The 27,807-nt window shown below is 50.3% G+C and overlaps 1 protein-coding gene across 2 annotated transcripts in view; it reads right to left on the reverse strand.

Annotated features, from left to right (window-relative positions):
* The window catches only part of DLGAP5 (discs large homolog associated protein 5), a 66,595-nt gene that overhangs the window by 9,081 nt on the left and 29,707 nt on the right, over positions 1-27,807 (reverse strand). For both annotated transcript variants that reach the window (XM_015412096.1, XM_015412097.1), the window contains exons 9-16: positions 25,132-25,430; positions 20,739-20,878; positions 13,657-13,786; positions 10,868-10,953; positions 9,625-9,785; positions 6,174-6,272; positions 3,548-3,773; positions 76-289 (exon numbers count right to left, since the gene is read on the reverse strand). In XM_015412096.1, coding sequence (XP_015267582.1) covers positions 76-289; positions 3,548-3,773; positions 6,174-6,272; positions 9,625-9,785; positions 10,868-10,953; positions 13,657-13,786; positions 20,739-20,878; positions 25,132-25,430 — 1,355 coding nt within the window. The remainder of the gene's footprint in view (positions 1-75; positions 290-3,547; positions 3,774-6,173; positions 6,273-9,624; positions 9,786-10,867; positions 10,954-13,656; positions 13,787-20,738; positions 20,879-25,131; positions 25,431-27,807) is intronic.

Genomic DNA, 27,807 nt, shown 5'->3' on the forward strand with positions numbered 1-27,807 from the left:
GGGACGGATGGACGGTTTTTTCCTGAATTTTCCCAGGGTTTTTCCGGGCCTTCACATCTCTAGGCAGCCACGTACCTTTGATCAAAAATGTGACTGAGATCCGTTCGCGAAAGGCCTGCAAATGCATCCGGGTTGGGCAAAGGAGGGTGGCTTCTGTAGGCTGCCGGCGTGCCCAGTCGTGCGACTGAAGTGTCCACACAGCTCCGAAGAAAGGCTCGGCTGGCGGATCTTGGCGTAGCCCGTCTGGAAGACCGCCGGGAAGACCTGGTGGCCGATTTGGGAGTTTGGCCTTGAATGGGGGGGGGGAGGGGAGAAAAGAGAGAACGTCGGCATTTTGTATTCTGCCCGTGTGATATTTGCATCAAAGAGAAATCTGAATGCTTCCTAACTCTGTCGCAAAACAAAGAAGCTCCTCAAAGCCAGTGGAAATGGAAGGTCGGCTGTAGGTACTTATCTGGGAGACAAAACGTTGACAGGCCTCCTCCCAACCAAATGTTCCCTCTAAGCTGTGGATTCTTGTGAGCAAAAATTCTACTTTGTGAGCAACTGGCATTAAAGTTGGGAGCGAGCGATTTGGCTGCTGCATCAATTAGTTTGCTCTGGAGCCCTCCTTCCTGAGCTGAGACAAAAATGTGTGAGCTGGAGGTCTAAAAAACTCTGAGCTACCTCACACTAACTCAGCTTAGAGGGAACACTGCTCCCGACCCATTCTAAACAATGAGCCAATGTGGCGTAGTGGTTAAGAGTGTCGGAAATTTTGCTCATTGTTGGTGGAGATGTGAAAAGATTAAACACTTTTGGATGGAGGTGATATCAATAATTAACAAAATTACTTCAATCAATGTACCGTTTTCACCCGGAAATATTAGTTTTAAACTCTTGGCCTAAAGATCTAGGGGAGTCCACACAAATCCACTGCTGATGTCATGCTGGATGCTGCCAAGACTGCTATAGCATCTTACTGGAAAGACACAAAGCCACCAAACATCGAGGTATGGTATAGGAGATTATGGTCTCATTTCCTTATGGATTCTGTCTCCGTTCAAATACACTCAAATGCTCACTCGTCACTACATAGATCATTCACTGGAAAATGGTTCCCAGTTCTGGATTATTTATCACAACAACAGTTTATATCACCTGATTGGTCTCAATTTCATAAGTGGATTTGAAATATAATCCCCCCCCCTCTTTTTCTTTTTTCCTTTCTATTTTTATTTTTATGACTTGAAGCATTGTTAAGGAGGTGTACCCTAATGCAAAGCGACACTCGTATAGTATATGGTTACAATATCTCACAGTCTAAGACAACGTTTATAGACTATACACATAATATTTGTTACTGTATCGGCATTATTATTATGTATTAACATTGAAAATATTTTGGATGTTCATGTTTCTCTGTTTTCTAACCTACAAAAATATGTATTGTTTTCTTCAAAGACTTTCATAAAATGTTTATAACAAAAAGAAAAAGAAAGAAGAAGAGTGTCAGACTAGTATCTGGGACACCCAGGTTAAAATCCACACTTGTGTCGTGTAAGCTCATGGATGACTGCAATAATGGATCAGCCAATATCATAATGCCCCTATATAAATCAATGGTGCGACCTCATTTGGAATACTGTGTGCAGTTCTGGTCACCACACCTTGAAAAGGATATTATAGCTTTAGAAAAAGTGCAGAAAAGGGCAACTCGAATGATAAAAGGGTTGGAACACTTTCCCTATGAGGAAAGGTTAAAGCGCTTAGGGCTCTTTAGCTTGGAGAAACAAAAAAATTCTTCACCCAAAGAGTGATTAACACTTGGAATTCACTGCCACAGGAAGTGGTGGGTGCTACAAGCATGGACGGCTTCAAAAGGGAATTAGATAAGCATATGGAGCAGAGGTCCATCAGTGGCTATTAGCCACAAGGTATAGATAGGGGCTCTGGGGCAAGTGATGCTCTGTCTTCTTGGTGCTTAGGGGGGTTAACAGTGGGAGGGCTTCTAATGTCCCGGCCCCACTGGTGGACCTCCTGATGGCCCCTGGTATTTTTGGCCACTGTGTGACAGTGTTGGATTGGATGGGCCACTGGCCTGATCCAGCATTGGCGTCTCTTATGTTCTCATGTTCTCTTATGACCTAGAGGGCTAGACGGCCATCTGACAGCAAGGCAGATTCTGTGAACTGAGGCAGATCACGAGAAGGGAGGGCAGGAAGGGTTGCCTCAATGCTTAGTTCTCATGGCCCTTTCTTACACACCCAGGGAAATGGCAATCGCCACTCTGGGGTCAGGAAGCCATTATTCTCCAGGCCAGTCTGGCTGGAGATCCTGGAGGTGTTGTGCTTTTTCCAGGGGAGGGGGGCAACCATCTGGACATGCAGCGAGAGTCGCTGGGGCTGTGGGTGGGGGGAGGCATTTGAGAATTCCCTGCATTGTGCAGGGGGGGTTGGACTAGATGACCCTGGGCCTCCCGTCCAAACCTGTGATTCTATGACCGTGGGCCAGTCACACTCTCTCAGCCTAACCTTCCTCACAGGGCTGTTGTGAGGATAAAGATGGACCAAGTATGGAAATCTAGGAAAATACCCTCACTTGAAGTGTGGTTCCAAGAAAGCGCGGGATACAGTTATTCGGGATAAAATAGTTACACAAATATTGTTGACGGAGACCCCCGGTTATAAAAATAATTTTGTGGGAAAGTGGTATCCTTTTATAGATTGTGTAAATAACAATCCCTCTGTGGAATGTAAAATATCTCCAAAATATCTGGAGTTTATCTTGTTTTTGGTCTGTTCCTGAGATATGTAATGCAAAACTAGGTTTTAGTCTGTGTATGCAGGGCTATTTTTGGGCAGGAACGCACAGGAACGGAGTTCCGGCTGGGTCCCGAGTTGGTCACGCCCAGCAGGGACTCATTAGCATAATAGGCCACACCCAACTGCAGAAACTCATTAGGATTGGCTACATTAGGGGTGTGTGGCCTAACATGCAAAGGAGTTCCTGCTACAAAAAAGGCCCTGGGTTTTGACAACAAACAAGGTAAACAGAATAAGAATAAAAAGGTGGGTGTGGCTGGATAACCACACTTCGGGTAACATGGGGGTGCGGCCTAATATGCTAATGAGCGGTGCTGTCAGGGTGTGGCCTAATATGCTAATGAAGTCCTGCTGTTGGGTGTGGCCAATTATGCTAATGAGTTCCTGCTGGGCTTTTCCTACAAAAAATGCCCTGTGTGTATGTATAGGCCTATAAGATGTAATTATGTTATGTTGCTGGTGATATGTTATGGTTGAATCAGTTATTGATACGTTATGGTTGAATCAGTTATTAAAAGTTTTTTTGGGGGAAATAAATCTGCAGAATGAGGTGGGAGGAAGTGCAAAACTCAACGTGAGGTCTGCTACAATGCCAACGTGTCCACTGGTTGAGGCTGGGCTTTTTCCAGAACTTGGGGCACAAAGGCCTCCCCCCCAAAAAAAATTAGTGTATCCCGGGGAGGTCTTTGAGACAGAGCCGCTTCTCTCACCTACAGATCCCGTGCAAAGGAAACCGCACTGACCTAGGAGAAGTCTGGCAGGAGATTCGACCCGGAAGAACCCTCCGTCAAAGGTGACCGGCTCCTCTTCTTTCTGTGGAGTTTCCTGGCCTGCTGGTTCGGCTGCCGCCCCCTCTTGCCTCGCCTTGTTCTTCATCATCGCCTTGATCGCGGCGAGGCGTTTCCGGGCAGCCGTCCTTCCGACAGACCTGCCCGTCACTCTGGTGGCCCTGGGACAGGCAGTCTTCTTCTGGAAGACAAGAGGAGGGCCGGACTCAGGATATTTCTCCGAGAGCTGAGTGGCACACGGAACAAAACAGAACTGCACGGACAGAGGAGTAGAGATGTGAAGGCCTGGGAAAAAAACCGAAAAAATCGAGGGGAAAACACCCCCAACCCCCCCCCCCCTCGGGTACCGGTTTTTTCCTGAAGCCTTTTTTGAGTTTTTACGAAAAATTGAAAAAATAAAATAAATAAAAAAATGATTCTGGAATGTTTTATTTTAACATGATGAATAAAATATTTTAAGACAAGGTGTTCAAATATTTTCCAAATAATTTCTAAAAAATATGTATGGTACCAGATTGATCTAATTTCTGTGCAGTGAGGACAAGCAAGTCCTAGGTTACAAACTGAACTCTCCAATGCAAGAACAAGATGTATTTCTTCCTTTAGGAGGTGCTGTTGTCACAAAAAAAGAAAAAGGTTTCAGTTTTGTTTTTGCATGTGGGCGGGTATTCTTTTTGTAATAATTGTCTGGATACACTATATTTTTAATATGCTAGTTGTGATCATTTCATGCCAAGTAAAAATGTCCACAGTTATATTTTATGTTCCTAAAGTAACAGAATGACTTTCAATCTGGAAAAGAAAAAAGAAGTGCTAATGTAGCATTTTTTCCAATTTTTCTGAAAATTTTCATATTTTTTTTTTTAAACTTTCCGGAAATTTTACATCTCTACAGAGGAGCAGGCTGGGCTTTTAAAAAAGACTACCCAACTTCCTGTAAGTGGGCGAGGCCTTATTTTTATTTATTTATTTTAATTTTATTTGATTTATAACCCGTCTCTCCCTGGAACTGGCTCAGAGCTTTATAAATATATAATTTAAAACCTTCTAAAAAACAACAATAAATACAAAAAATTGGAAAAACAGTTACTATAAAATTGAAGATGGTGTAAAAATTCACAGAGGAGTGATATAAAACATATATAGAAGAGAAGAAGAAGAAGAGATTGGATTTATACCCCGCCCTTCACTACCCAAGGGAGTCTCAGAGCTGCTTACAAACCCCTTTCCCTTCCCCTCCCCACAACCGATACCCTGTGAGGTAAAAGAAGAAGAAGAAGAGACTGGATTTATACCCCGCCCTTCACTACCCAAAGGAGTCTCAGAGCGGCTTACAAACTCCTTTCCCTTCCCCACCCCACAGCAGGCACCCTGTGAGGTAAAAGAAGAAGAAGAGGAGATTGGATTTATACCCCACCCTTCACTACCCAAAGGAGTCTCAGAGGGGCTTACAAACTCCTTTCCCTTCCCCTCCCCACAACAGACACCCTAGGAGGTAGAAGAAGAAGAAGAAGAAGAGACTGGATTTATACCCCGCCCTTCACTACCCAAAGGAGTCTCAGAGCGGCTGACAATCTCCTTTCCCTTCCCCACCCCACAACATTCACCCTGTGAGGTAAAAGAAGAAGAAGAAGAGATTGGATTTATACCCCGCCCTTCACTACCCAAGGGAGTCTCAGAGTGGCTTACAAACTCCTTTCCCTCCCCCTCCCCACAACAGGCACCCTGTGAGGTGGGTGGGGCTGAGAGAGCTCTGACACAAACTGCTCTTTTTCAAGGACAGCTGTGCCAGAGCTTGTGACTGACCCAAGGTCACATCAGCAGCTGCAAGTGGAGGAGTGGGGAATCAAACCCGGTTCTCCCAGATTAGAGTCCGCGCACGTAACCACTACTCCAAACTGGTAGAAGGGAGGGAAGTGCGGGAAGCGGGAGGGAGGCAAATCTAACTATAGCCTATCGGGTGGAGGTCTGGTGCTGCCCTCAAGAAGAAGAGATTGGATTTATAACCCCACCTTTCACTCGGAATCTCAGAGCAGCTTACACTCTCCTTTGCCTTCCTCTTCCCACGACAGACACCCAGCGAGGTTAGGTGGGGCTGAGAGAACTCTGAGAGAACGTTTGACTCACCCAAGGTCACCCAGCTGGCTGCATGTGGAGAAGTGGGGAATCAAACCTGGCTCTCCAGATTAGAGTCCACCGCTTTTAACCACCACACCAAATTGGCTCTCAACCGTAGGCCTAGAAGGACAACTCTGTTTTGCGGGCACGGTGGAATTGTACCAGATCCCGCAGGGCCCTGGTATGTCCTCGAAGGGTGGTCAAGCAGGCCGGAGGATTTTTCTCCTGTGACTCTGCACCCCCCCTACAACCCTCCCTTCAGTTCCCGGGCACTGCCTTACCCCTCCCCTCCTCCCTAAGGGACCCTCAGGAACAGCATGGGGGGCAAAGTGCAGTCTACATTGGTGGGGGAGGGGGAAACTGACCAGCGCGAGCCCCACTCCACCCGCAGTCCCGGTCCCAAGTGACTTCGCCCTGTGGCCAAGCGGCCGCCCGAAAGGAGAATTCTAGAAGCCGCTCTTACCTTGGGGACCTGCTTGGCCTCCTGGTTGCCTTCAGCTGCTTGCCACCCGTTCTCCTGGAGCTTCCTCAGGCTCTCGAATTTTTTATTCACATCTTCCACCTATCGAGGGAGGGGAAGATGAAAAAGGTTGCAGGATTAGGCCAGAGTCCGTCAATGCCACGTTTCTTTTTATCGTGGATGTATTCTGGGCAAGATCACAGAATGTTAAGAGTTGGAAGGGATCTTGCAGGTCATCTAGTCCAACCCCCCGCACTCTGCAGGAGCATAGCCGAAAGACAGCCCTACAACATGCCCGAAAGATGGTCGTCCAGCCTCCGCTTGGAAACGTCCAGCGAAGGAGCCTCCACCACCTCCCAAGGCAGACTGTTCCACTGCTCAACCACTCTTACACTTAGGAAGTTTCTCCCGATGCTTAGCCGATATCGACTTCCTTGTAATTTCCACCCATTAGATCTACTCTTGCAATCCGGAGCAAGAAAGAATAGATCCGCTCCATCTTCTACATGGCAGCCCTTCAGATACTTGAAGACTGCAGTCATGTCCCCTCTAAGCCTTCTCTTTCCCAGGCTGAACATACCCAACTCTTTCAGCCTTTCCTCATAACCCTCTCACCATCCTGGTTGCCCTCTTCGGGACACGCTCGGGCTTGCCAACATCCTTCCTATAATGTGGTGCCCAAAACTTCACACAGGACTCCAGGTGGGGTCTGACCACAGCAGAACAGAGCGGAACGACCACCTCCCGTGAACTGGACACAATGCTTCTGTTAAGGCATCCTAAGATTGCATTAGCTTTCTTCACAGCCACATCGCACGGCAGGCTCATGTTTAGCTTGTGATCAACCAGAACATCCAGATCCCTTTCACATGTCCTGCTGTCCAAACAAACAGCCTCCAAAAAAACCAAGTGGTTAGTAAACCACTTAGTAAACCTGTGGTGGCTGTCAGTGTTCCCTCTAAGCTGAGTTAGTGTGAGCCAGCTCACAGTTTTCTAGCCGCCAGCTCGCACGTTTTTGTCTAAGCTCGGGGAGGAGGGCTCCGGAGCAAACTAAGTGATGCCGTAGCCGAATCGCTCGCTCACAGCTTTAATGCCCGTAGCTCACAGAGTAGAATTTTTGCTCACAAGACTCCACGTCTTAGAGGGAACATTGGTGGCTGTCCTCCGGTCGCGGCTGACGTACGGCGACCCCTGGTGGGGTTTCCAAGGCAAGACATGTCCGGAGGCAGTTCCGCCCATTGCCTGCCTCTCTGCACAGCAGCCCTGGTTCTTCCTCGGTGGTCTCCCACCCAAGTCCTAACCGGGGCCGACCCTGCTTAGCTTCCCAGATCGGACGAGACGGTCCTAGCCTGGGCCATCCGGGGCAGGGCAGGCAAACAGAGGTGGTGTCCCTCTTGCCTGCCTCTGCGTAGCAGCCCTGGGCTTCCTTGGTGACGATCCAAGATTGGATCTGCACGGTCCAGATTCGTCTCCCATTCAAATACCGACGCGGGCTGACTCTGCTTCGCTTCCGAGATCTAACGAGATCGGGCTAGCCTGGGCCATCCGGGTCGGGGCTTCTGAGTGAAGACAGGGCTGGAGAGCAGTGTTCCCTCTAAGCTGAGTTAGTGTGAGCTAGCTCACAGTTTTTTAGCCTCCGGCTCACACGTTTTTTGTCTTCGCTCGGGAAGGAGGGGCTCCAGAGCAAACTAATTTATGCAGTAGCCAAACTGCTCGCTCACACCTTTAATGCCCGTAACTCACAAAGTAGAATTTCTGCTCACAGGACTCCACAGCTTAGAGGGAACATTCTGCTGGAGAGTATCTCCGCTCACGTCACGACTGGGGAAAGCATCTTCCATGGCTCTGATGCTCTGCTCCCCTCACAGTTACTGACCAGTGTTTGTCCAGCCGCTGCTTGAAGACTGCCAGGGAGGGGGAGCTCACCACCTCCCCAAGCAGCCGATCCCACTGTGGCACAACAACTACTGTCAAAACGTTTTTCTTAAGAGAGAAGAAGAAGAGATTGGATTTATACCCTGCCTTTCACTACACAAGGGAGTTTCAGAGCGCCTTACAGACTCCTTTCCCTCCCCCTCCCCACAACAGGCACCCTGTGAGGTCAAAGAAGAAGAGATTGGATTTATACCCTGCCCTTCACTACACAAGGGAGTCTCAGAGCGGCTTACAAACTCCTTCCCCTCCCCGCAACAGACACCCTGTGAGGTGGGTAGGGCTGAGCGAGCTCTTGACAGAAACAGCTGTTTTTCAAGGACAGCTCTGACCAGAACGATGGCTTGCCCAAGGTCATCCAGCCAGGTGCAAGTGGAGGAGTGGGGAATCAAACCCGGTTCTCCCAGATTAGAGTCCGCGCACTTATCCACTACACCAAACTGGCAGATCCATCCGCTACCTTCCCTCCTTGAATTTAAATCCATCATTACGAGTCCTCTCCTCTGCAGCCCACAGGAACCGCTCCCTGCCCTCCTCTAAGGGATAGCCCTTCAAAGAGAGCAATCGTGCCCCCCTTGACCTCCTCTTCTCCAGACTGAACGTTCCCAAGTCCCTCGGACTTTCCTCATAGGACTTGGTCTCCAGGCCCCCGATCACCCTCGTCCCTAGAACTCTCCGAATCTTGGGAGATGAATTTGGACCACGTGGATCCATTCCACTGGCTGATCTGCATTTCCTAAGGTGGAAGGAGACTCCCCTTGATTTACATATGTAGAAAAGGCATCGGCCACCTGTCCGGTGACCTGCTCCTCTTGGGATCAGGCGATAGGTCCTTCTGCCTGGGGAATGTGCATCCGCTAAATCACATCCACAGGATCCAGCTTTGCCAAGGCAGTTAGATCAGAATGTCGGCAAACTAGGGCAGCCATCTAGGGCAGCCCCATAATAAGAACGTAATTGCACGGCTAGGCTAACGAAGACACGAATGCAGGTGGAAGCATTACTGTTATCCTGGTGCACAGTGATGCTTACATCCAGGGCTCTATTTGTAGAAAAAGCCCAGCAGGAACTCATTAGCATAATAGGCCGCACCCAACAGCAGGGATTCATTAGCATATTGGGCCACACCCGACAGCACAGCTCATTAGCACATTAGGCCGCACCCCCATGTCTCCAGAAGTGTGGTCATCCAGCCACACCCACCTTTTGCTTCTTATTCTGTTTACCTTGTTTGTTGTCAAAACCCAGGGCCTTTTTTTGTAGCAGGGACTCCTTAGCATGTTAGGCCACACACCCCTAATGTAGCCAATCCTAATGAGTTTCTGCTGTTGGGTGTGGCCTATTATGCTAATAAGTTCCTGCCGGACGTGGCCAATTTGGGAGCCAGCCGGAACTCTGTTCCTGTGCGTTCCTGCCCCCAAATAGCCCTGCTTACATCTATTTTGCGCGACCCTGGCGATAAGAAACAGATGGGAAGGACAGCCTGGACCGAATGCCAGAGACGAATGCTCGAAACGGTTACCTGGAAGGCGACCATGTCCCAGAACCCGTCCAGGTCCGAACACGTAGTCTCCTTTTCCCCACGTCTGAACTCGCAGTTATCTACCAGCCCTTCAAACTGCTTGAATCTCTCTGCTATCAGCAGCCGGGTTTGCCCGACAGTCGTCCGGACAAGATCTTGGGCTGAAGAAACACACAAGAGATATTGTGTTATATACGAAAAGTGTTCAGTGGGAAAAATCCAAGACAAGCACTATTAAAGTGTCAGTTTTTTTTTTTTTTTAAGATATAATTTTATTGAGAAACAATAAGGGTACAATATCCATCAACTTTCAACAGGACTGCATCCAGAGGTCATTTGGGGGGGGGGGACGCCATCCCCCCGGGTGAGGTGTGGGAGGGCGGGGCCTGGAGCTCCCTGCTGGTGCCCGCTGGAGGTAGCCGCCGGCTGTAGGGAGGACACACTTCCGGTGATGTCAGGGGGTGTGGCATATGCTAATGGGTTATGCTAATGAGTCCCCCCTAGCTCTTTTTCTACGAAATGACCCCTGATAAAGTAACACAAATCAACTGATTAAGCCAAGCCAAAGTGAATGCTGTCCGGAACACGTCTGAAGCCTACAGCTGTACAAAATCCCCGTCAGCTGCAAACGTGTGTGATTTTAAGAATTATACGTTGTCCTCCCTTACCCCCTATGAATCATTGTTAGTCCCTTGTGAAAACTTGTATAACTGTAAATCGCTCAGAGCCAGCAGCTCTGCAGGATTGAGCAATCAATAAATTGAAAGGTATTATTATTATTATGATAATCAATCAATTGTCATTACAAAGCTAAAATTAGCTAAGGCATTCAGAACCAAAAGGACTTTCGTGTTTGAATTTCCATTTTGGAAATGGAGCCCACTTATTAATTACATATGACTCACAAACTCTAAACATTGAATGGCATCTGAAATTTTTTCCATGATAAAACAATCCCACGGTTTTGTATACCAAAGATGGATCGCTGGGAGGGTTTTTGTCCTTCCACTTTATCGCTATTATGTTTTTTTGCTGCCGTTGACCATCGTCACAGTCAGGTCTTTCTCAAGTTTGGAGGCTTTAAAGGTTTCCCATAAATTCAAAGGGATCAAAGTGTCAGGTAATCCGCTCCTGGCAAGTTCACTTATAGGTGCCACAGTTAAAAAGACCGACTTGGGCCAGTGCAGTCGAGCAAGTCGCTTGCTACATCGGGGGGACCACAGTTAATCCCGTCATCTCTTACCATCATCTGGGATGTCCGTCTCGGCTGTCCCGTCCCATTCAAGACAACACAAGGAGAGCCTCTCTGTTTCAGAGCGAAGCACGTTTCTTTAAAAGAAAGAGAGAGAACACGTACAACTCTCTTATGATCCCTCAGCAGTTAAGAACATAAGAACATAAGAGAAGCCAATGTTGGATCAGGTCAATGGCCCATCTAGTCCAACACTCTGTGTCACACAGTGGCCAAAAACACCAGGTGCCATCAGGAAGTCCGGCAGTGGGGCCAGGACACTAGAAGCCCTCCCACTGTTGGCCCCCCCAAGCACCAAGAAGACAGAGCATCACTTGCCCCAGAGCCCCTATCTATACCTTGTGGCTCAGAGCCACTGATGGACCTCTGCTCCATACGCTTATCTAATTCCCCCTTGAAGCCGTCCATGCTTGTAGCTGCCACCACCTCCTGTGGCAGTGAATTCCATGTGTTAATCACTCTTTGGGTGAAGAAGTACTGCCTTTTATCTCTTCTAACCTGACTGCTCAGCCATTTCATGGAGTGCCCACGAGTTCTTGTATTGATAAGCACCGTTCCCCCACACTGTTCCCTCAAAAGTACACTAGGCAGAGAGAGTGTGACTCGCTCAAACATCTCCCAGTGAGCTTTGTGGCTCGGGAAGAGAAGAAGAGGAGATTGGATTTATACCCCGCCCTTCACTACCCAAAGGAGTCTCAGAGCGGCTTACAATGTCCTTTCCCTTCCCCTCCCCACAACAGACACCCTGTGTGAGGTAGGTGGGGCTGAGAGAGCTCTTTTGAGGACTGCTCATGAGAGGACAGCTCTGAGAGAACTTGTGACTGACCCAAGGTCACACCAGCAGCTGCATGTGGAAGAAGAAGAAGAGGAGGAGGAGGAGACTGGATTTATACCCTGCCCTTCACTACCGGAAGGAGTCCCAGAGCAGCTGACAATATCCTTTCCCTTCCCCTCCCCACAACAGACACCCTGTGAGGCAGATGGGGCGGAGACAGCTCTTTCGAGGACTGCCCTTGAGAGGACAGCTCTGAGAGAACTTGTGATTGACCCAAGGTCACACCAGCAGCTGCATGTGGAAGAAGAAGAGGAGGAGGAGGAGGAGGAGGAGGAGACTGGATTTATACCCTGCCCTTCACTACCGGAAGGAGTCCCAGAGCGGCTTACCATCTCCTTCCCTTCCCCTCCCCACAACAGACTCCCTGTGAGGCAGTTGGGGCTGAGAGAGCTCTTTCCGGGAATCCCCTTGAGAGGACAGCTCTGAGAGAACTTGTGACTGACCCAAAGTCACACCAGCAACTGTATGTGGAGGAGCGGGGAGTCAAACCCGGTTCTCCCAGATTAGAATCCACGCTCCTAACCACTATGCCAAACTGGCTCTGAAGGGTCTGAACCCAGATTTCCCTCAGTCGCCGAACAAGACCCTTCCAGTACAATCAGCCCGGCTGTCCCCCACTTCAGAGGAAGTCAGTATGAGCTGGAGAGAGCTGAGCATGAGTGGTGGACAGACCAAGACACTCAATGCTTCAGGCCTGCTGCCTCTCCAGCACCTGCTCACTACAAAGGGGAAGGACGGGGTTTCCCAGCGTGGGGCCTGGGGCTGCCACGGCACCTGCCACGACTTCCCTTGGCGCCCGCTGAACTTTTCAGAAAGCGGACGGGGCCACTCGGCACCCGCAGTGGTGAGCACCACAGTGACGTGGGCCCCATGTTGGGGAACCCTGTAGTGGCTGCAAAGATCAGGGAACGGGGCTCCTCCTCCTCCCTGCATCCAACCAAGCTATAGGTAGCTCCACCTCCACAGCAGACGCCACTCCCGCTCAAAAATCTCACACGCACCACTCCCTCTCAAAAATTTAAAGGCACCGGCAGACTCAAAAAGAAGAAGAGGGAGATAAACAAAATAAACAAAATTTTGTCAGAGTGCTACTGTTTTAAGCGTGGCTTGATTTTAATTAAAAAACCCCGCCTTTGTGTGTTTGTGTCCTTTATCAAGTTCATATCTCCGCCAGTGTTCCCACTAAGCTGAGTGAGTATGAGCCGGCTCACAGTTTTTTAGCCTCTGGCTCACACATTTTTCTCTCAACTCAGGAAGGGTGGCTCCAGAGCAAACTCATTTATGCAGCAGCCAAATCGCCTGCTCACCACTTTCATGCCAGTAGCTCACAAAGTAGAATTTTTGCTCACAAGACTCCACAGCTTAGAGGGAACATTGATCTCCGCTACCTGGCACTGCCTTTTATGACACACGTGGCCCGGCCCAACAAGGTCTCAATTATGTCAGATCCGGCCCTCGTAACAAATGAGTTCGACACCCCTGCCCTACAGGGTCGCTGAAAGTCGGCAGTGACTGGACGGCCCTTTCCACACCACCAGGGAGGCATCTTGCTGCTCTACAAATGCACTTTGAGCAAAGCCGCAAGACGTTTGCCGAGGGGTTTCCTGACTCTATCGCTCAAATCCTCAGGCGAAAAAGAAGGATCCGTGTGATGTGCTAATGGCTCGGACTCGGCGGGAGGGAGAGTGTGCCGCCTCGTGTCTGATAAAGGGGCCTTTCGTGGCTCGTCTGCGGCGCTGCGGCACAGGGAGGGGGGAAAGGCGGGAGCGGAAAGAGGATTCTTTTGAACGGGGTGAGCTTGTCACTCTGCAGAGTGGTTTAAGTGGGGAGGCCGGTCTTTCCCACAGCTGAGGCACACCTTTCAACGGAGCGTCCAGTTGTCCGGCGCTCTTTTAGCCACTCTGCGGGGGAGCCTTTTAGACCTTATTTGTCCTTTTGTGCTAACCTGAAATAACGCACGTCGTGCTGCGGTGCTCCTGTCGTGTCCGACGTTTCAGGTGCCGAAAGGTCGGCGGGCCGCTGGGTGGCCTCCGTTGCGCCGGTAATGGCCATTGTCGTTTCATTAGGCGCAGGTTCTAAAGAAGAGGGGATTCCATCAGAGAAGGCCGCAGGAACTCTTACAGGCACCACAGGAGGAAGGCCCAGCGGCAAGACAGCATCATCTGAAGGCCTCCCGCCCATTACAAAGCGTTTCTAGCTGGTTTCTGATCTGCCTTCTGGGTCCCAATTGAAATTTGTATCCTATAAAAGCCCCCGTATAGCTGTTCTTTTTTTAGGACGGAAGTTGAACGATTCTAAGCCGTGACTCGTTGTTAGATTAAAAAGCCACCTTTAGTGTTATTGCTGCTCAAACAACGATTATTTGCCGTGGCGCTACGGCCAAAATTCCGAGTGTCATCCCACTGACAGAAACACAGAATCATGGAGTTGGAAGGGACCTCCAGGCTCAACTCGTCCAACGCCCTGCACAACGCAGGAAATCCACAAATACCTCCCCCCCACACACCCCCAGGGACCCCTGCTCCACGCCCAGAAGATGACAAAAAACCTCCAGGATCTCTGGCCAAACTGGCCTGGAGAAAAATGGCTTCCTGACTCCGAAGGGGCAATGAGCATTTCCCTGGGCGTGTAAGAAAGGGCCATGAGAACTAAGCTCTGAGGCAACCCTTCCTGCCCTCCCTCTCATAATCTGCCTCAGTTCATAGGAACATAAGAGAACATAAGAGACGCCAATGTTGGATCAGGCCAAAGGCCCATCCAGTCCAACACTCACGGCGACCACAAATACCAGGTGCCATCAGGAGGTCCACCAATGGGGCCAGGGCAATAGAAGCCCTCCCACTGTTGACCCCCCCCCTCAAGCACCAAGAAGACAGAGCATCACTTGCCCCAGAGCCCCTATCTATACCTTGTGGCTAATAGCCACTGATGGACCTCTGCTCCAGATGCTTATCTAATTCCCTTTTGAAGCCGTCCATGCTTGTAGCCGCCACCACCTCCTGTGGCAGTGAATTCCAAGTGTTAATCACTCTTTGGGTGAAGAAGGACTTCCTTTTATCCATTCTAACCTGATCTAAGTTCACAGAATCCTCATTGCTTTCAGATGGCCGTCTAGCCTCTGTTGGTAAACCTCCCAAGGAGGAGAGCCCACCACCTACCGAGGAAGCCTGTTCCACTGAGGAACCCCTCTCACTGTCAGGAATCATAAAATCATAGAGTTGGGAAAGACCTCTAGGGTCATCTAGTCCAACCCCCTGCACAGCGCAGGAAATTCACAAATACCCTACATAAGAACATAAGAACATAAGAGATGCCAATGTTGGATCAGGCCAAAGGCCCATCCAGTCCAACACTCTGTGTCACACAGTGGCCAGAAATACCAGTGCCATCAGGAGGTCCACCAGTGGGGCCAGGACATTAGAAGCCCTCCCACTGTTGACCCCCCCACCCAAGCACCAAGATGACAGAGCATCACTTGCCCCAGAGCCCCTATCTATACCTTGTGGCTAATAGCCACTGATGGACCTCTGCTCCATATGCTTATCTAATTCCCTTTTGAAGCCGTCCATGCTTGTAGCCGCCACCACTTCCTGTGGCAGTGAATTCCATGTGTTAATCACTCTTTGGGTGAAGAAGTACTTCCTCTTATCCGTTCTAACCCGACCGCTCAGCAATTTCATGGAGTGCCCACGAGTTCTTGTATTGTGAGAAAGGGAGAAAAGTACCTCTTTCTCTACCTGCTCTTTCCCATGCATAATCTTATAAACCTCAATCATGTCACCCCTCAGTCGTCGTTTCTCCAAGCTAAAGAGCCCTAAGCGCCTTAACCGTTCCTCATAGGGAAAGTGTTCCAACCCTTTTATCATTCGAGTTGCCCTTTTCTGCACTTTTTCCAAAGCTATAATATCCTTTTTAAGGTGTGGTGACCAGAATTGCACACAGTATTCCAGATGAGGTCGCACCATTGATTTATATAGCGGCATTATGATATTGGCTGATCTGTTTACAATACCCTTCCTAATAATCCCCAGCATAGCATTGGCCTTCTTTATTGCAGTCACACACTGTCTCGACATTTTCAGTGAGTTATCTACTACAACTCCAAGATCTCTCTCTTGATCAGTCTCTGCCAGTTCAGACCCCATCAACGTGTATTTATATTTAGGATTTTTGGCTCCAATGTGCATCACCTTGCACTCATCCAAGCCAGAGCCATGAGTTGCACATGTACATGCGCACGTGCGAAGAAATTTTGAAAGAAAAATTGCGTCGTGCCGCCACTTGGGCGGCGCGGCTGTCTGGACGGTGCCTGGAGCCTCGTCGCGTGATACAAGCGGTTGGGCAAGGGATGTGTGATTGTCCGAACCCGCTAAAAAATATCCCCGATCAAATCTACAGCAGGAACAGATCGCGGTAAGCTTGCCGTGCGACCACACCCAATGGCTCACTGTGAATTTAGACAGATGGTGAGAAGGAGGGCAGGAAGGGGTTTCCCTCCAGGCCAGATTGACCCCAGGGATCCTGGAGAGGTTTTTTTGCCTTTCTCTGGGCATGGAGCAGGGGTCACTGGGGGAATTGGGGGGGCGTGTAGCTGAGAATTTCCTGCGTTGTGCCGATGGTTGGACTAGATGACCCTTGGGGTCCTGCTCAAGACAGCTTGCAACTAAAAACCGTTGCACAGAAACACAAGCCATTAGAATGCATGCCGTTAGAACACGAGCCGTTGGATGCAAGCAGCATGAAAACTATCCACAGAATAGAAGGCGGCTGTTAAAAAGCTGGTAAGATCAAAACCCCTAAATAAAAGCCCGGGTAAAATGATGTGTTTTAGCCAGGTGCCTAAAAGAAAGTAAAGTTGGAGCCCGGCGAACCTGTAGGGGGAGAGCGCATTCCAAAGGTGAGGAGCCACCCCAGACAGTGCCCTGTCTCCAGTCGCCCCCTGTCTCATGTCTGAAAGCAGGGGCACAGCAGGCAGGGCATGAGAGGCCAATCTTGACTAGTGGACTGGATAGATCAGCGACTCCCTAAATTTTACTACACAATAAATTCCAGAAGACTCCCCTGCGAGACTCGTGAGTACCAGAGACCAGTTCTTTAACCGATCTCAAACATTTTCCAAAATCTCTGTGCTAACTGAGGAGGCTGGAGTCTCTCTGAGATGTCCAAAAAATGATCCAAAAAACCCTGGAAACCTGTGTGCGCACTGCGCTTACAAAAATAGTTTAAGTAATTAAAGTGACAGTGTAATCATCCAGAGTGCGAAAATACACACGATTAACATTTCACAAGGTAAGTACAAAAATAAGTACATTGATGAGATGTTAACGATGATCTCCGGAATGTTCAACCGATAGCAAACAAAGACGAAGAGTATGCAACGCCTCTAGTCAAATGTCTCAACTGGTACATATCAATAAGTCTCACTGAAGTGTCATGACATCATGGTATAAGATTCCAAATGATTCTTAGAAGGGCAAAAAGGCTGTAAAGCTCTGTAAAGCAAAAAGTGCTGTCAAATGCTGTAAAGCGAAAAGTGCTGTAAAAGTTGCTTTACAGCATTTTTACCCTTCTAAGAATCTAGTAATGTAAATGTAGAATGTAAAGTGCTGTAAAATGCTGTAAAGCAAAAAGTGCTGTAAAACGCTGTAAAGCAAAAAGTGCTGTAAAGCAACTTTACAGCATTTTTACCCTTCTAAGAATCTAGTAATGTAAATGTAGAATGTAAAGTGCTGTAAAGTGCTGTAAAGCAAAAAGTGCTGTAAAATGCTGTACAGCAACTTTACAGCCTTTTTGCCCTTCTACAAATCATTTGGAATCTTATACCATGATGTCATGACACTTCAGTGAGACTTATTGATATGTACCAGTTGAGACATTTGACTAGAGGCGTTGCATACTCTTCGTCTTTGTTCGGAAGAAGATTACTATCGAAACGGTTGAACATTCCGGAGATCATCGTTAACATCTCATCAATTTACTTATTTTTGTGCTTACCTTGTGAAATGTTAATTGTGTGTCTTTTCGCACTCTGGATGATTACACTGTCACTTTAATTACTTAAACTATTTTTGTAAGCGCAGTGCGCACACAGGTTTCCGGGGGGAGGGGGTTGGATCATTTTTTTGGACTTGCTTTAATACTGTTACCATCATCTCAACACAGTCGCTCTGAGATGGCCACACAACTCTCCAGGCCTGCCACGAGGTGGCGAGATCCATGCTTGCAGAGCCACGTGTGGGAAGACTTGCCACAGTCCCCGACAGTTCTCGCAACCTTCTCTGTGCCGCTGACGCTTGCATCATCATTTACGGACAACGATTTAAGTGGCAGCTCAAAACCCAAAGTGCTCTGCTGATCCACAGCGGATGTGGATTTCTGGAGCACGGGCTTCCCAACACTGCCTTGGCAAATGGCAGGATGTTTGGGGTGGTGGTGCTTATGCACAGCTGAATTTGGGGGCGATCTGATGTCATTTCTGGGCGCCTCTCTAGGCTGCCTATCTAATCTCTGCAGTCTCTAATCGCTACCTGTACTCTACAGCCCTGCAGTGTTCTCCAGTCCTCAGTTTTAGCATCACCACAACCAGTGTTCCCTCTAAGCTAAGTTAGTGTGAGCTAGCTCACAGTTTTTTAGCCTCTGGCTTCACACATTGTTTGTCTTCGCCAGGGCTATTTTTGGGCAGGAACGCACATGAACGGAGTTCCGGCTGGCTCCCACATTTGCCACAATATTTTTGGGCAGGAACGCACAGGAACGGAGTTCCGGCTGGCTCCCAAATTGGCCACGCCCAGCAGGAACTCATTAGCATAATAGGCCACACCCAACAGCAGGAACTCATTAGGATTGGCTACATTAGGGGTGTGTGGCCTAACATGCAAAGCAGTCCCTGCTACAAAAAAGGCCCTGGGTTTTGACAACACACAAGGTAAACAGAATAAGAAGCAAAAGGTGGGTGTGGCTGGATGACCACACTTCTGGTAACATGGGGGTGCGGCCTAATGTGCTAATGAGCTGTGCTGTCAGGGGTGTGGCCTAATATGCTAATGAGTTTCTGCTGTTGGGTGTGGCCTATTATGCTAATGCGTTCCTGCTGGGCTTTTTCTACAAAAAGAGCCCTGGTCACTCGCTCAGGAAGGATGGCTCCAGAGCCAACTAATTCATGCAGCAGCCAAATCACTCGCTCACAACTGTAATGCCGGTAGCTCGCAAAGTAGAATTCTTGCTCACAAGACTCCACAGCTTAGAGGGAGCATTGACCACAACCCTATGAGGTAAGTTTCACTGAAAGAGCCACTCAGCAAGGGTCCGTGGTAGAGTGGGGATTTGAACCTTGGTCTCTTGGATCCTGGCTGCGGTGGCTCAGTCGTTAAGATGCTGAATCAGTCGTCTCCTCTCCCGGCTAAACGTACCCAGCTCCTTCAACCTTTCCCCACAGGACTCTGTCTCCAGACCCCTCACCATCTCCATTGCCCTCCTCCGGACACATTCCAGCGTGTCTATTTCCTTCTTAAATTGTGGCGCCCCAAACTGAACACAATACTCTAGGTGAGGTCTAACCAGAGCAGAATAAAGCGGTACCATCACTTCGCGTGATCTGGACGCTACGCTTCTGTTGATACAGGCCAAAATCGCATTTGCCCTTTTAGCTACCGCATCACATTGCTGACTCATGTTCATTTTGGAATATGGGGGTGGGGGGGGGGAGAGAAGAAATGTATTTGCCAATTACTCCAATTCAATGTGAAAACAGGGAACGACTATACAACCTTCCCTTGAACCCCAGGACCATGGCCATCTAGCCTCTGCTGCAAAACCGCCAAACAAGGAGAGCCTCCCGCCTCCCGAGGAAGCCTGTTCCACTGAGGAACCACTCTAAGTGCCACGAAGCTCAGGGGAAGAAGAAGAGAAGAAGAGATTGGACTGTAGGCAAAAGAAAACAAAAAGAAAATCAATGCTTTGAAATGACGCTAAGTTCACAAGAACAGACTGTGTCCTGTTCAGACAAGGGAGTTGAATGGGAGGCTGAGTTGGTGCTAAATTTAGATGTTACTGGACTCTAGGCGGCCTGGACACTCAATTCCATGAGAGCAGAAGAGCGGGCTTGGCCAATCAGGCACAGGTTCGGGATCATTACCGACACTTGGTTTTGTTTCTAACCACTGGACCAAACTGGCTGGTATCTTCCCTCCTTATTTAAAAGAAATAAACTCATCCACTCCCATTCCAAAAAAACAAACAAAAAACCCATTTCTTCAGGCCTGTGTCCCACTAAATACGAAGTGTGTGTGTGTTTGTGTGTGTGTGTGTGGGGGGGGAGGATATTGAAATAAAAGGTAGGAATAAAAGCAAAAACCGGCACCCTCTCAATAAAACCTGCTCCAAAATTTAAACCATTTCCTGAAAATTTAAACCCATAATGCAAAGAAGAAGAAGAAGAGATTGGATTTATACCCCGCCCTTCACTATCCGAAGGTGTCTCAGAGCGGCTTACAAACTCCTTTCCCGTCCCCTCCCCACAACAAACACCCTGTGAGGTCGGTGGGGGCTGAGAGAGCTCTTGACAGGAACTGCTCTTTTTCAAGGACAGCTCTGACAGAACTACGGCTTGCCCAAGGTCATCCAGCCAGGTGCGAGTGGAGGAGTTGGGAATCAAACCCGGTTCTCCCAGATTAGAGTCCGCGCACTTAACCACCGCACCAAACTGGCTCTCAAATATTCAGGCAAGTAGCAATTTCAGTCTTCATTTTACAGAAGGGAACAGACAAACCATAACTGAAGTTCACGGATCTGAAAGGAATGGTTCGTACACTTCTGCAGCGTTATTTTCCCACTGCCGTTTACCACAGCCTTCGAGGAAGGCCCATATTGCAGACGGAGATGCAAGAGAACAGCAGGTCACAGCTTAGCCTTTTACAGCGCAGCTCCGAACAGAATCAAACCCTAGCCCAAGAATTAAAACCGCCGTCTGTGACTCTGATCTGGATTGCCCAGCCAGCCGCCATGAGACATCAGCTCCCTGCCACATACCCATCTCCTCCTCCTCCTGGGGCTCCAGGGCAGACTGGCATTCCGGAATGTCCTCGGTCACGTCCGGCACTGTGGAAGGTTCGCTTTCTGAACGACGGTCCTCTGGTGTGGGCTCCTTGGCGTCTTCCTTCGGGACTTTCCTAGGAAGGACAATCATCATCTGGTGGGCAATTGAGCCCTCCAGAGGTGCGACATTACCGCGTTTTGGTAGCTTAAGTCAGCACTCCCGAACGTGGCATCCCGGGACCCTCTTCCTGGAGCCCACGGAGCGTCTTTAGAATCTGGACAGACAGGAGCCGTAGCCAGGAGTCTGTGGCTCGTGGGACAAAAAAATTTCTGGTGGGGCTGCTAGAAGGGGGTGTGTACCCTCCTCCTCCTGCAACATTTAAAGGGCCCTTCAGCTGATCAGCAGGGAGCACGTGGCCCGCAAATCAACTGGAGGGCCCTTTAAATCTCGCAGGAGGGGAGGGAGAGGAGTACGGTGCCACCAGTGTTCCCTCTAAGCTGTGGAGTCCTGTGAGCAAAAATTCTACTTTGTAAGCTACTGGCATTAAAGTTGTGAGCGAGGCGATTTGGCTACTGCATAAATTAGTTCACGCTGGAGCCATCTTTTCTGAGCTAAGACAAAAATGTGTGAGCTAGAGGATAAAGAACTATGAGTTAGCTCACACTAACTCAGCTTAGAGGGAACACTGTGCGCCACCCCCACCCCCCTTCTCAAAAGCATTTAAAGGATGCCGTTAAATGCTTTTGGGAAAAAGCAGGGGGTTTTCCAGAAGCAGTGGCCCCTTCAGGAAGGAGGTGGCCCTTTAAGGAAGGGGGCGGAGCTCCGGGCTCCACCGTAGCTACGGGTCAGTGGGTGGGGCTCCTGTCCGGTAGAGTTTCTGATTGGCCACTGGAGATCTGACTGGTAGTACAGATTAAAATAACACAGGTTTGGTATCTGAAGAAGGGAGCTGTGACTCGCGAAAGCTCCTCCCCTGCCACGAATTTTGTTCGTCTTGAGGCGCTTGCTGGACTCTTGCTCTTTTCTACTGCTACAGACAAACGCGGCCACCCATCTTGATAGGCTTGGCGGCCATTGCCACCATGCTGTTGTCAGGTCCCACAGCCAACAACGGAGTACACGCTTACCAGAAAGGTTATACTTTATTGAAGAGCTATAGATGCATTAACAAAGTCACTGTTAAGAATGGTGTCGCCCCTACAAGCATAATGGGATATAGGGTATTCGTATGCACACACACACACCCTTCCTTGGGCCAATTAGCCACATCCCCACGCCGTTTGAGCCAAAGCTGGGAACCGACAGCGCTCCCACGGTTCCCTCACTCCTAGACACCACACCACCTGCACAGCTGTAGATAAGCAAGCGTTACAGCAGAGAAGAAGCACAGAAGGAATGCAGCAGTACTTTGTACACAGGTCCATCTGACCCCTCCTGCTACCATGGTAGTGTAGCTGACAGCTGTTGGTTCTCTTTTCTCCCTCTCCTCTTCCCACGAGCACCGTTTAAAATGACTCCTCTTGTCCCTTGCACTTGGGTTTCCTCTCTGTGTAGGTGGCTCCCCTTCCGTCGACGGCCACATTGCAGTTGCCCCCATCACCTCGTGCCGGGAAATTCCAGAAGTGCCCCCGGGCTCGGAAAGGCGGGGGCAACCCCTGGCTGAAGTTATATCGGCCAAGTGGTCATCGGGGTGAGACCAGCCTTCCACAGACGGCTGCCGGCGGAAGAGAATGGATGGCCTTGAACCTCCATTACCCCTTCCGGTGGCATTTCGAGTGGATCAACAACCAAGAAGCTCTTCCTACTACATCCGGGGGGTAGATCTCCACCCAGAGATGCGCAGAATGGCCCACGCCTTGGGCCAAAGACAAGTGTGGGGCTATGGGTCTACAAAGTCCAGGAATGGACACCATACTCGAGGGAGGGAAGAGAGAACAGGACTTCCCAACTGGACAAAACCCATCCTGCTGATATGGCCGCAGCCCAGACCTGGATGGCCTGGCCCAGCCTGATCTCATCAGGTCTCAGGAGTGGAGCAGAGTCAGCCCTCCAAGGGAACCCGGGGCTGCTCAGCAGAGGCAGCCAATAAGCACACCCGTAGGTTCGTATGAAGGCCTCGGCCTCTCTGCCCTGTGATTGGCCCTCCAGAGGAACTGCTTGGCCACTGTGTGAGGCAGGAGGCTGGACTAGATGGACCCCTGGTCTGATCTGGCAGGGCTCTTCTGATGTTCTCATGAAGGCCTCGGCCTCTCTGCCCTGTTGCTGGCCCTCCAGAGGAAATGGTTGGCCACTGGGTGAAACAGGAGGCTGGAATAGAGGGACCCCTGGTCTGGTCCGGCAAGGCTCTTCTGATGTTCTAAGGCCATGGCCTCTCTGCCCTGTGGCTGGCCCTCCAGAGGAACTGCTTGGCCACTGTGTGAGGCAGGAGGCTGGACTAGATGGACCCTCACTGGTCTGATCCAGCAGGGCTCTTCTGACGTTCTTATGAAGGCCTTGGCCGCTCTGCCCTATTGCTGACCTTCCAGAGGAACTGGTTGGCTACTGTGTGAGACGGGATGCTGGGCTAGATGGACCCCTGGTCTGATCCGGCAGGGCTCTTCTGATGTTCTAATGAAGGCCATGGCCTCTCTGCCCTTTGGTTGGCCCTCCAGAGGAACTGGTTGGCCACTGGGTGAGATGGGATGATGGTCTGGATGGACCCTCACTGGTCGGACCCAGTTGGGCTCTTCTTATGTCCCTAAGAAGGCCTCTGTGTCCTGAGGCTGGCCCTCCAGAGGAAATGGTTGGCCACTGTGTGAGGCAGGATGCTGGACTAGATGGACCACTGGTCTGATCCAGCAGGGCTCTTCTGATGTCTCTAAGAAGGCCTCGGCCTCTGTGTCCTGTGGCTGGCCCTCCAGAGGAACTGGCTGGCCACTCTGTGAGACAGGAAGCTGGGCTAGATGGACCCTCACTGGTCTGACCCAGCAGGGCTCTTCTGATGTCCCTAAGAAGGCCTCGGCCTCTGTGCCCTGTGGCTGGCCCTCCAGAGGAACTGGCTGGCCACTCTGTGAGACAGGAAGCTGGGCTAGATGGACCCTCACTGGTCTGACCCAGCAGGGCTCTTCTGATGTCCCTAAGAAGGCCTCGGCCTCTGTGCCCTGTGGCTGGCCCTCCAGAGGAACTGGCTGGCCACTCTGTGAGACAGGAAGCTGGGCTAGATGGACCCTCACTGGTCTGACCCAGCAGGGCTCTTCTGATGTCCCTAAGAAGGCCTCGGCCTCTGTGCCCTGTGGCTGGCCCTCCAGAGGAACTGGCTGGCCACTCTGTGAGACAGGAAGCTGGGCTAGATGGACCCTCACTGGTCTGACCCAGCAGGGCTCTTCTGATGTCCCTAAGAAGGCCTCGGCCTCTGTGCCCTGTGGCTGGCCCTCCAGAGGAACTGGCTGGCCACTCTGTGAGACAGGAAGCTGGGCTAGATGGACCCTCACTGGTCTGACCCAGCAGGGCTCTTCTGATGTCCCTAAGAAGGCCTCGGCCTCTGTGCCCTGTGGCTGGCCCTCCAGAGGAACTGGCTGGCCACTCTGTGAGACAGGAAGCTGGGCTAGATGGACCCTCACTGGTCTGACCCAGCAGGGCTCTTCTGATGTCCCTAAGAAGGCCTCGGCCTCTGTGCCCTGTGGCTGGCCCTCCAGAGGAACTGGCTGGCCACTCTGTGAGACAGGAAGCTGGGCTAGATGGACCCTCACTGGTCTGACCCAGCAGGGCTCTTCTGATGTCCCTAAGAAGGCCTCGGCCTCTGTGCCCTGTGGCTGGCCCTCCAGAGGAACTGGCTGGCCACTCTGTGAGACAGGAAGCTGGGCTAGATGGACCCTCACTGGTCTGACCCAGCAGGGCTCTTCTGATGTCCCTAAGAAGGCCTCGGCCTCTGTGCCCTGTGGCTGGCCCTCCAGAGGAACTGGCTGGCCACTCTGTGAGACAGGAAGCTGGGCTAGATGGACCCTCACTGGTCTGACCCAGCAGGGCTCTTCTGATGTCCCTAAGAAGGCCTCGGCCTCTGTGCCCTGTGGCTGGCCCTCCAGAGGAACTGGCTGGCCACTCTGTGAGACAGGAAGCTGGGCTAGATGGACCCTCACTGGTCTGACCCAGCAGGGCTCTTCTGATGTCCCTAAGAAGGCCTCGGCCTCTGTGCCCTGTGGCTGGCCCTCCAGAGGAACTGGCTGGCCACTCTGTGAGACAGGAAGCTGGGCTAGATGGACCCTCACTGGTCTGACCCAGCAGGGCTCTTCTGATGTCCCTAAGAAGGCCTCGGCCTCTCTGCCCTGTTGTTCAGGGAGGCTTCCAACGAAGGTTAGTTAAACTGCTATGTTTTAAGGCCCAACGGTGGCTGTGGGTTAGTGCTCTTACCTGGTGGTCTTGGCAGGGCTCCAAGTGAGGTTGGGCGACAGGAACATGCTGGCCCTGGAGGGGGACAATGGAGAGATCTTGTAGGAGGCCACGCCCTCCAGAGGCTTAAAGAGAAAGTTCTGTGGGGCAAACGAACGGCCTCTTCTTCGAGGGAGAGCTGGGACGCAAGACACAGGCAGCACGTTTTCCTTCTCCGGAGAGGCCTCAGACTCCCCAGTGCCTTCAGCCGAAGCAAGTTGGAGGTCAGCCCTCTCTTCTATGGGCTCCATCGGAACATCCTCTTTCATGTCATGTAATGCCTGCAGTAAAATAGAAATATAGCAAGCAGGTGAACACATGAAGTTGCCTTAAAGTAAATCAGACTCTTGGCCCATCAAGGTTAGCATTGCCTACTAATACAGCCAGTGGCTCCCCAGGGTCTCAGGCAGGGGTCTTCCGCATCACCTACTGCCTGGTCCTTTTAACTGGAGATGTCGGGGATTGAACCTGGGACCTTCTGCATGCCAACAGGCAGAGGTCCTTCGCATCAACTACTGCCTGGTCCTTTCAACTGGAGATGCCGGGGACTGAGCCTGGGACCTTCTGCGTGCCAAGCAGATGCTCTGCCACTAACACGGTCCCTTCCACGATAGTCTTGAACACATGAAGCTGCCTTATACTGAATCAGACCCTGGGTCCATCAAGGTAAGTATTGCCTGCTCAGACTGGCAGCGGCTTTTCCAGGGTCTCAGGCAGGGGTCTTCCGCATCACCTACTGCCTGGTCCTTTCAACTGGAGATGTCGCCAGGGATTGAACCTGGGACCTTCTGCGTGCCAAGCAGATGCTCTGCCACTAACACGGTCCCTTCCACGATAGTCTTGAACACATGAAGCTGCCTTATACTGAATCAGACCCTGGGTCCATCAAGGTAAGTATTGCCTGCTCAGACTGGCAGCGGCTTTTCCAGGGTCTCAGGCAGAGGCCTGTCACATCACCTACTGACCAATCCTTTCAACTGGAGATGTCGCCAGGGATTGAACCTGGGTCCTTCTGCATGTCAAGTAGATGCTCTGCTATAAGAACATAGGAAGAACCCAGCTGGATCGGACCAAATATTCCATATAGTCCTATGCAATCGTCAACCAGTTCCTCGGGATGGCCAACAACAGGGTATAGAGGCCGAGGCCCTCCTCTGAGGTTGCCTTGCGGGATTCAGGGGCTTAGTGCCTCTGAATGTGGAGTTCCCCTCAGTCATCATAGCTAGTAGCCCCCAAAAGTCCTCTATTCCATGAGTCTATCTAAAAAGGTAAAGGTTCCCTTGCTCGAAAGCCAGTCAAATCCAACTCTAGGGTTGCGGTGCTCATCTCCGTTTCAAAGCCGAAGAGCCAGCGCTGTCCGAAGACGTCTCCATGGTCATGTGGCCGGCATGACTAAACACCAAGGCGCATGGAACGGAATAGCAGAGTCTATCTAGTCCCCTTTTAAAGCTGTTCATTCCTGTGAGGCCATCACTATATCCTCCAGCAGTGAATTCAACATTTTAATTATTTGCTATGTAAAATAGTATTTCCTTTTGTCTGTCCTGAACCTACTGCCCATCGGCTTCATGGGATGTCCTCGAGTTCCAGTATTTTGGGAAAGGGAGGAAAAGTTATCTTTGTCAGCTCTTTCCACCCTATGCATCATTTTATAAACCTCCACCCTCCCCCCCCCCTTTAGTAGTCTCTTTTCTAAACTGAAAAGTCCCAGACTAGGGAAGGGGCTCCAATCCCGAATCGTCTTGGTTTCCCTCCTCTGTACGATCTCCAGCTCTGCAATGTGCTTTTGGAGATACTGAGCCACGGGTGACTGATGCTCCTGGAGTACTGTTGAGCCACAGAGAGGTGGATGACAGGCTTCCCCTGGCCAAAAAGATGCTCTATTTTATTTATTTATTCATTTTATTAAATTTATATATCCCGCCTTCCCCATATAGCTGGCTCAGGGCGGGTTCCCGAGAAACCGATCTGCACACAATGCAGATTTACAATTAAAATTAGGAACATACAAATTATTTATTTATTTTATTATCAAATTTATGCCCCTCCCTCCCAGCAAAGTGGGCTCCGGGTGGCTTCCATAAAAGCATAAATACATTAAAATTACAAATATTTAACCACCCGAATAAAAACAATATAAATACAAAGGGATGGCGGCAGTTAAAAATTAACCTAGCTGGTATATTGTCAGAGTAAATTTCCACTGCTCAGATGTTCCACGATGTTTCTGCTCATAATCAGTAGGATGTTAAAACCACAGGCCGGAGCTCTGCAGTAACGACCTGCAATAGCGGCCTGCAGTAGCCGCTGCCCCTAATTAACAGCCTGGCAGAAGATCTCCCATCTTGTAGGCCCTGCGGAACTGCAAAAGGTCCCGCAGGGCCCTGATCTCCTCCGGGAGCTCGTTCCACCAGGTAGGGACCGCCACTGAAAAGGCTCCGGCCCTGGTAATAGCTAGCTTGGCCTCCCTCGGCACAGTGCAGGGAGCTGAATTAAAATTAAAACATGAACATTATAGTACTGGATATACAGTATGCCTCCACAGATTATGTTAATACTGGCAATATAGAATCTGCGGTCACTGGGGGGGGGGGGAGGGGGAGAGAAGAGATTGGATTCATACCCCGCCCTTCACTACCCTAGGGAGTCTCAGAGAGG

Source organism: Gekko japonicus, unplaced genomic scaffold, assembly GCF_001447785.1.
Source record: "Gekko japonicus isolate JY-2015 unplaced genomic scaffold, Gekko_japonicus_V1.1 scaffold1515, whole genome shotgun sequence".
In the NCBI taxonomy this organism is placed as follows: Eukaryota; Metazoa; Chordata; class Lepidosauria; order Squamata; family Gekkonidae; genus Gekko; species Gekko japonicus.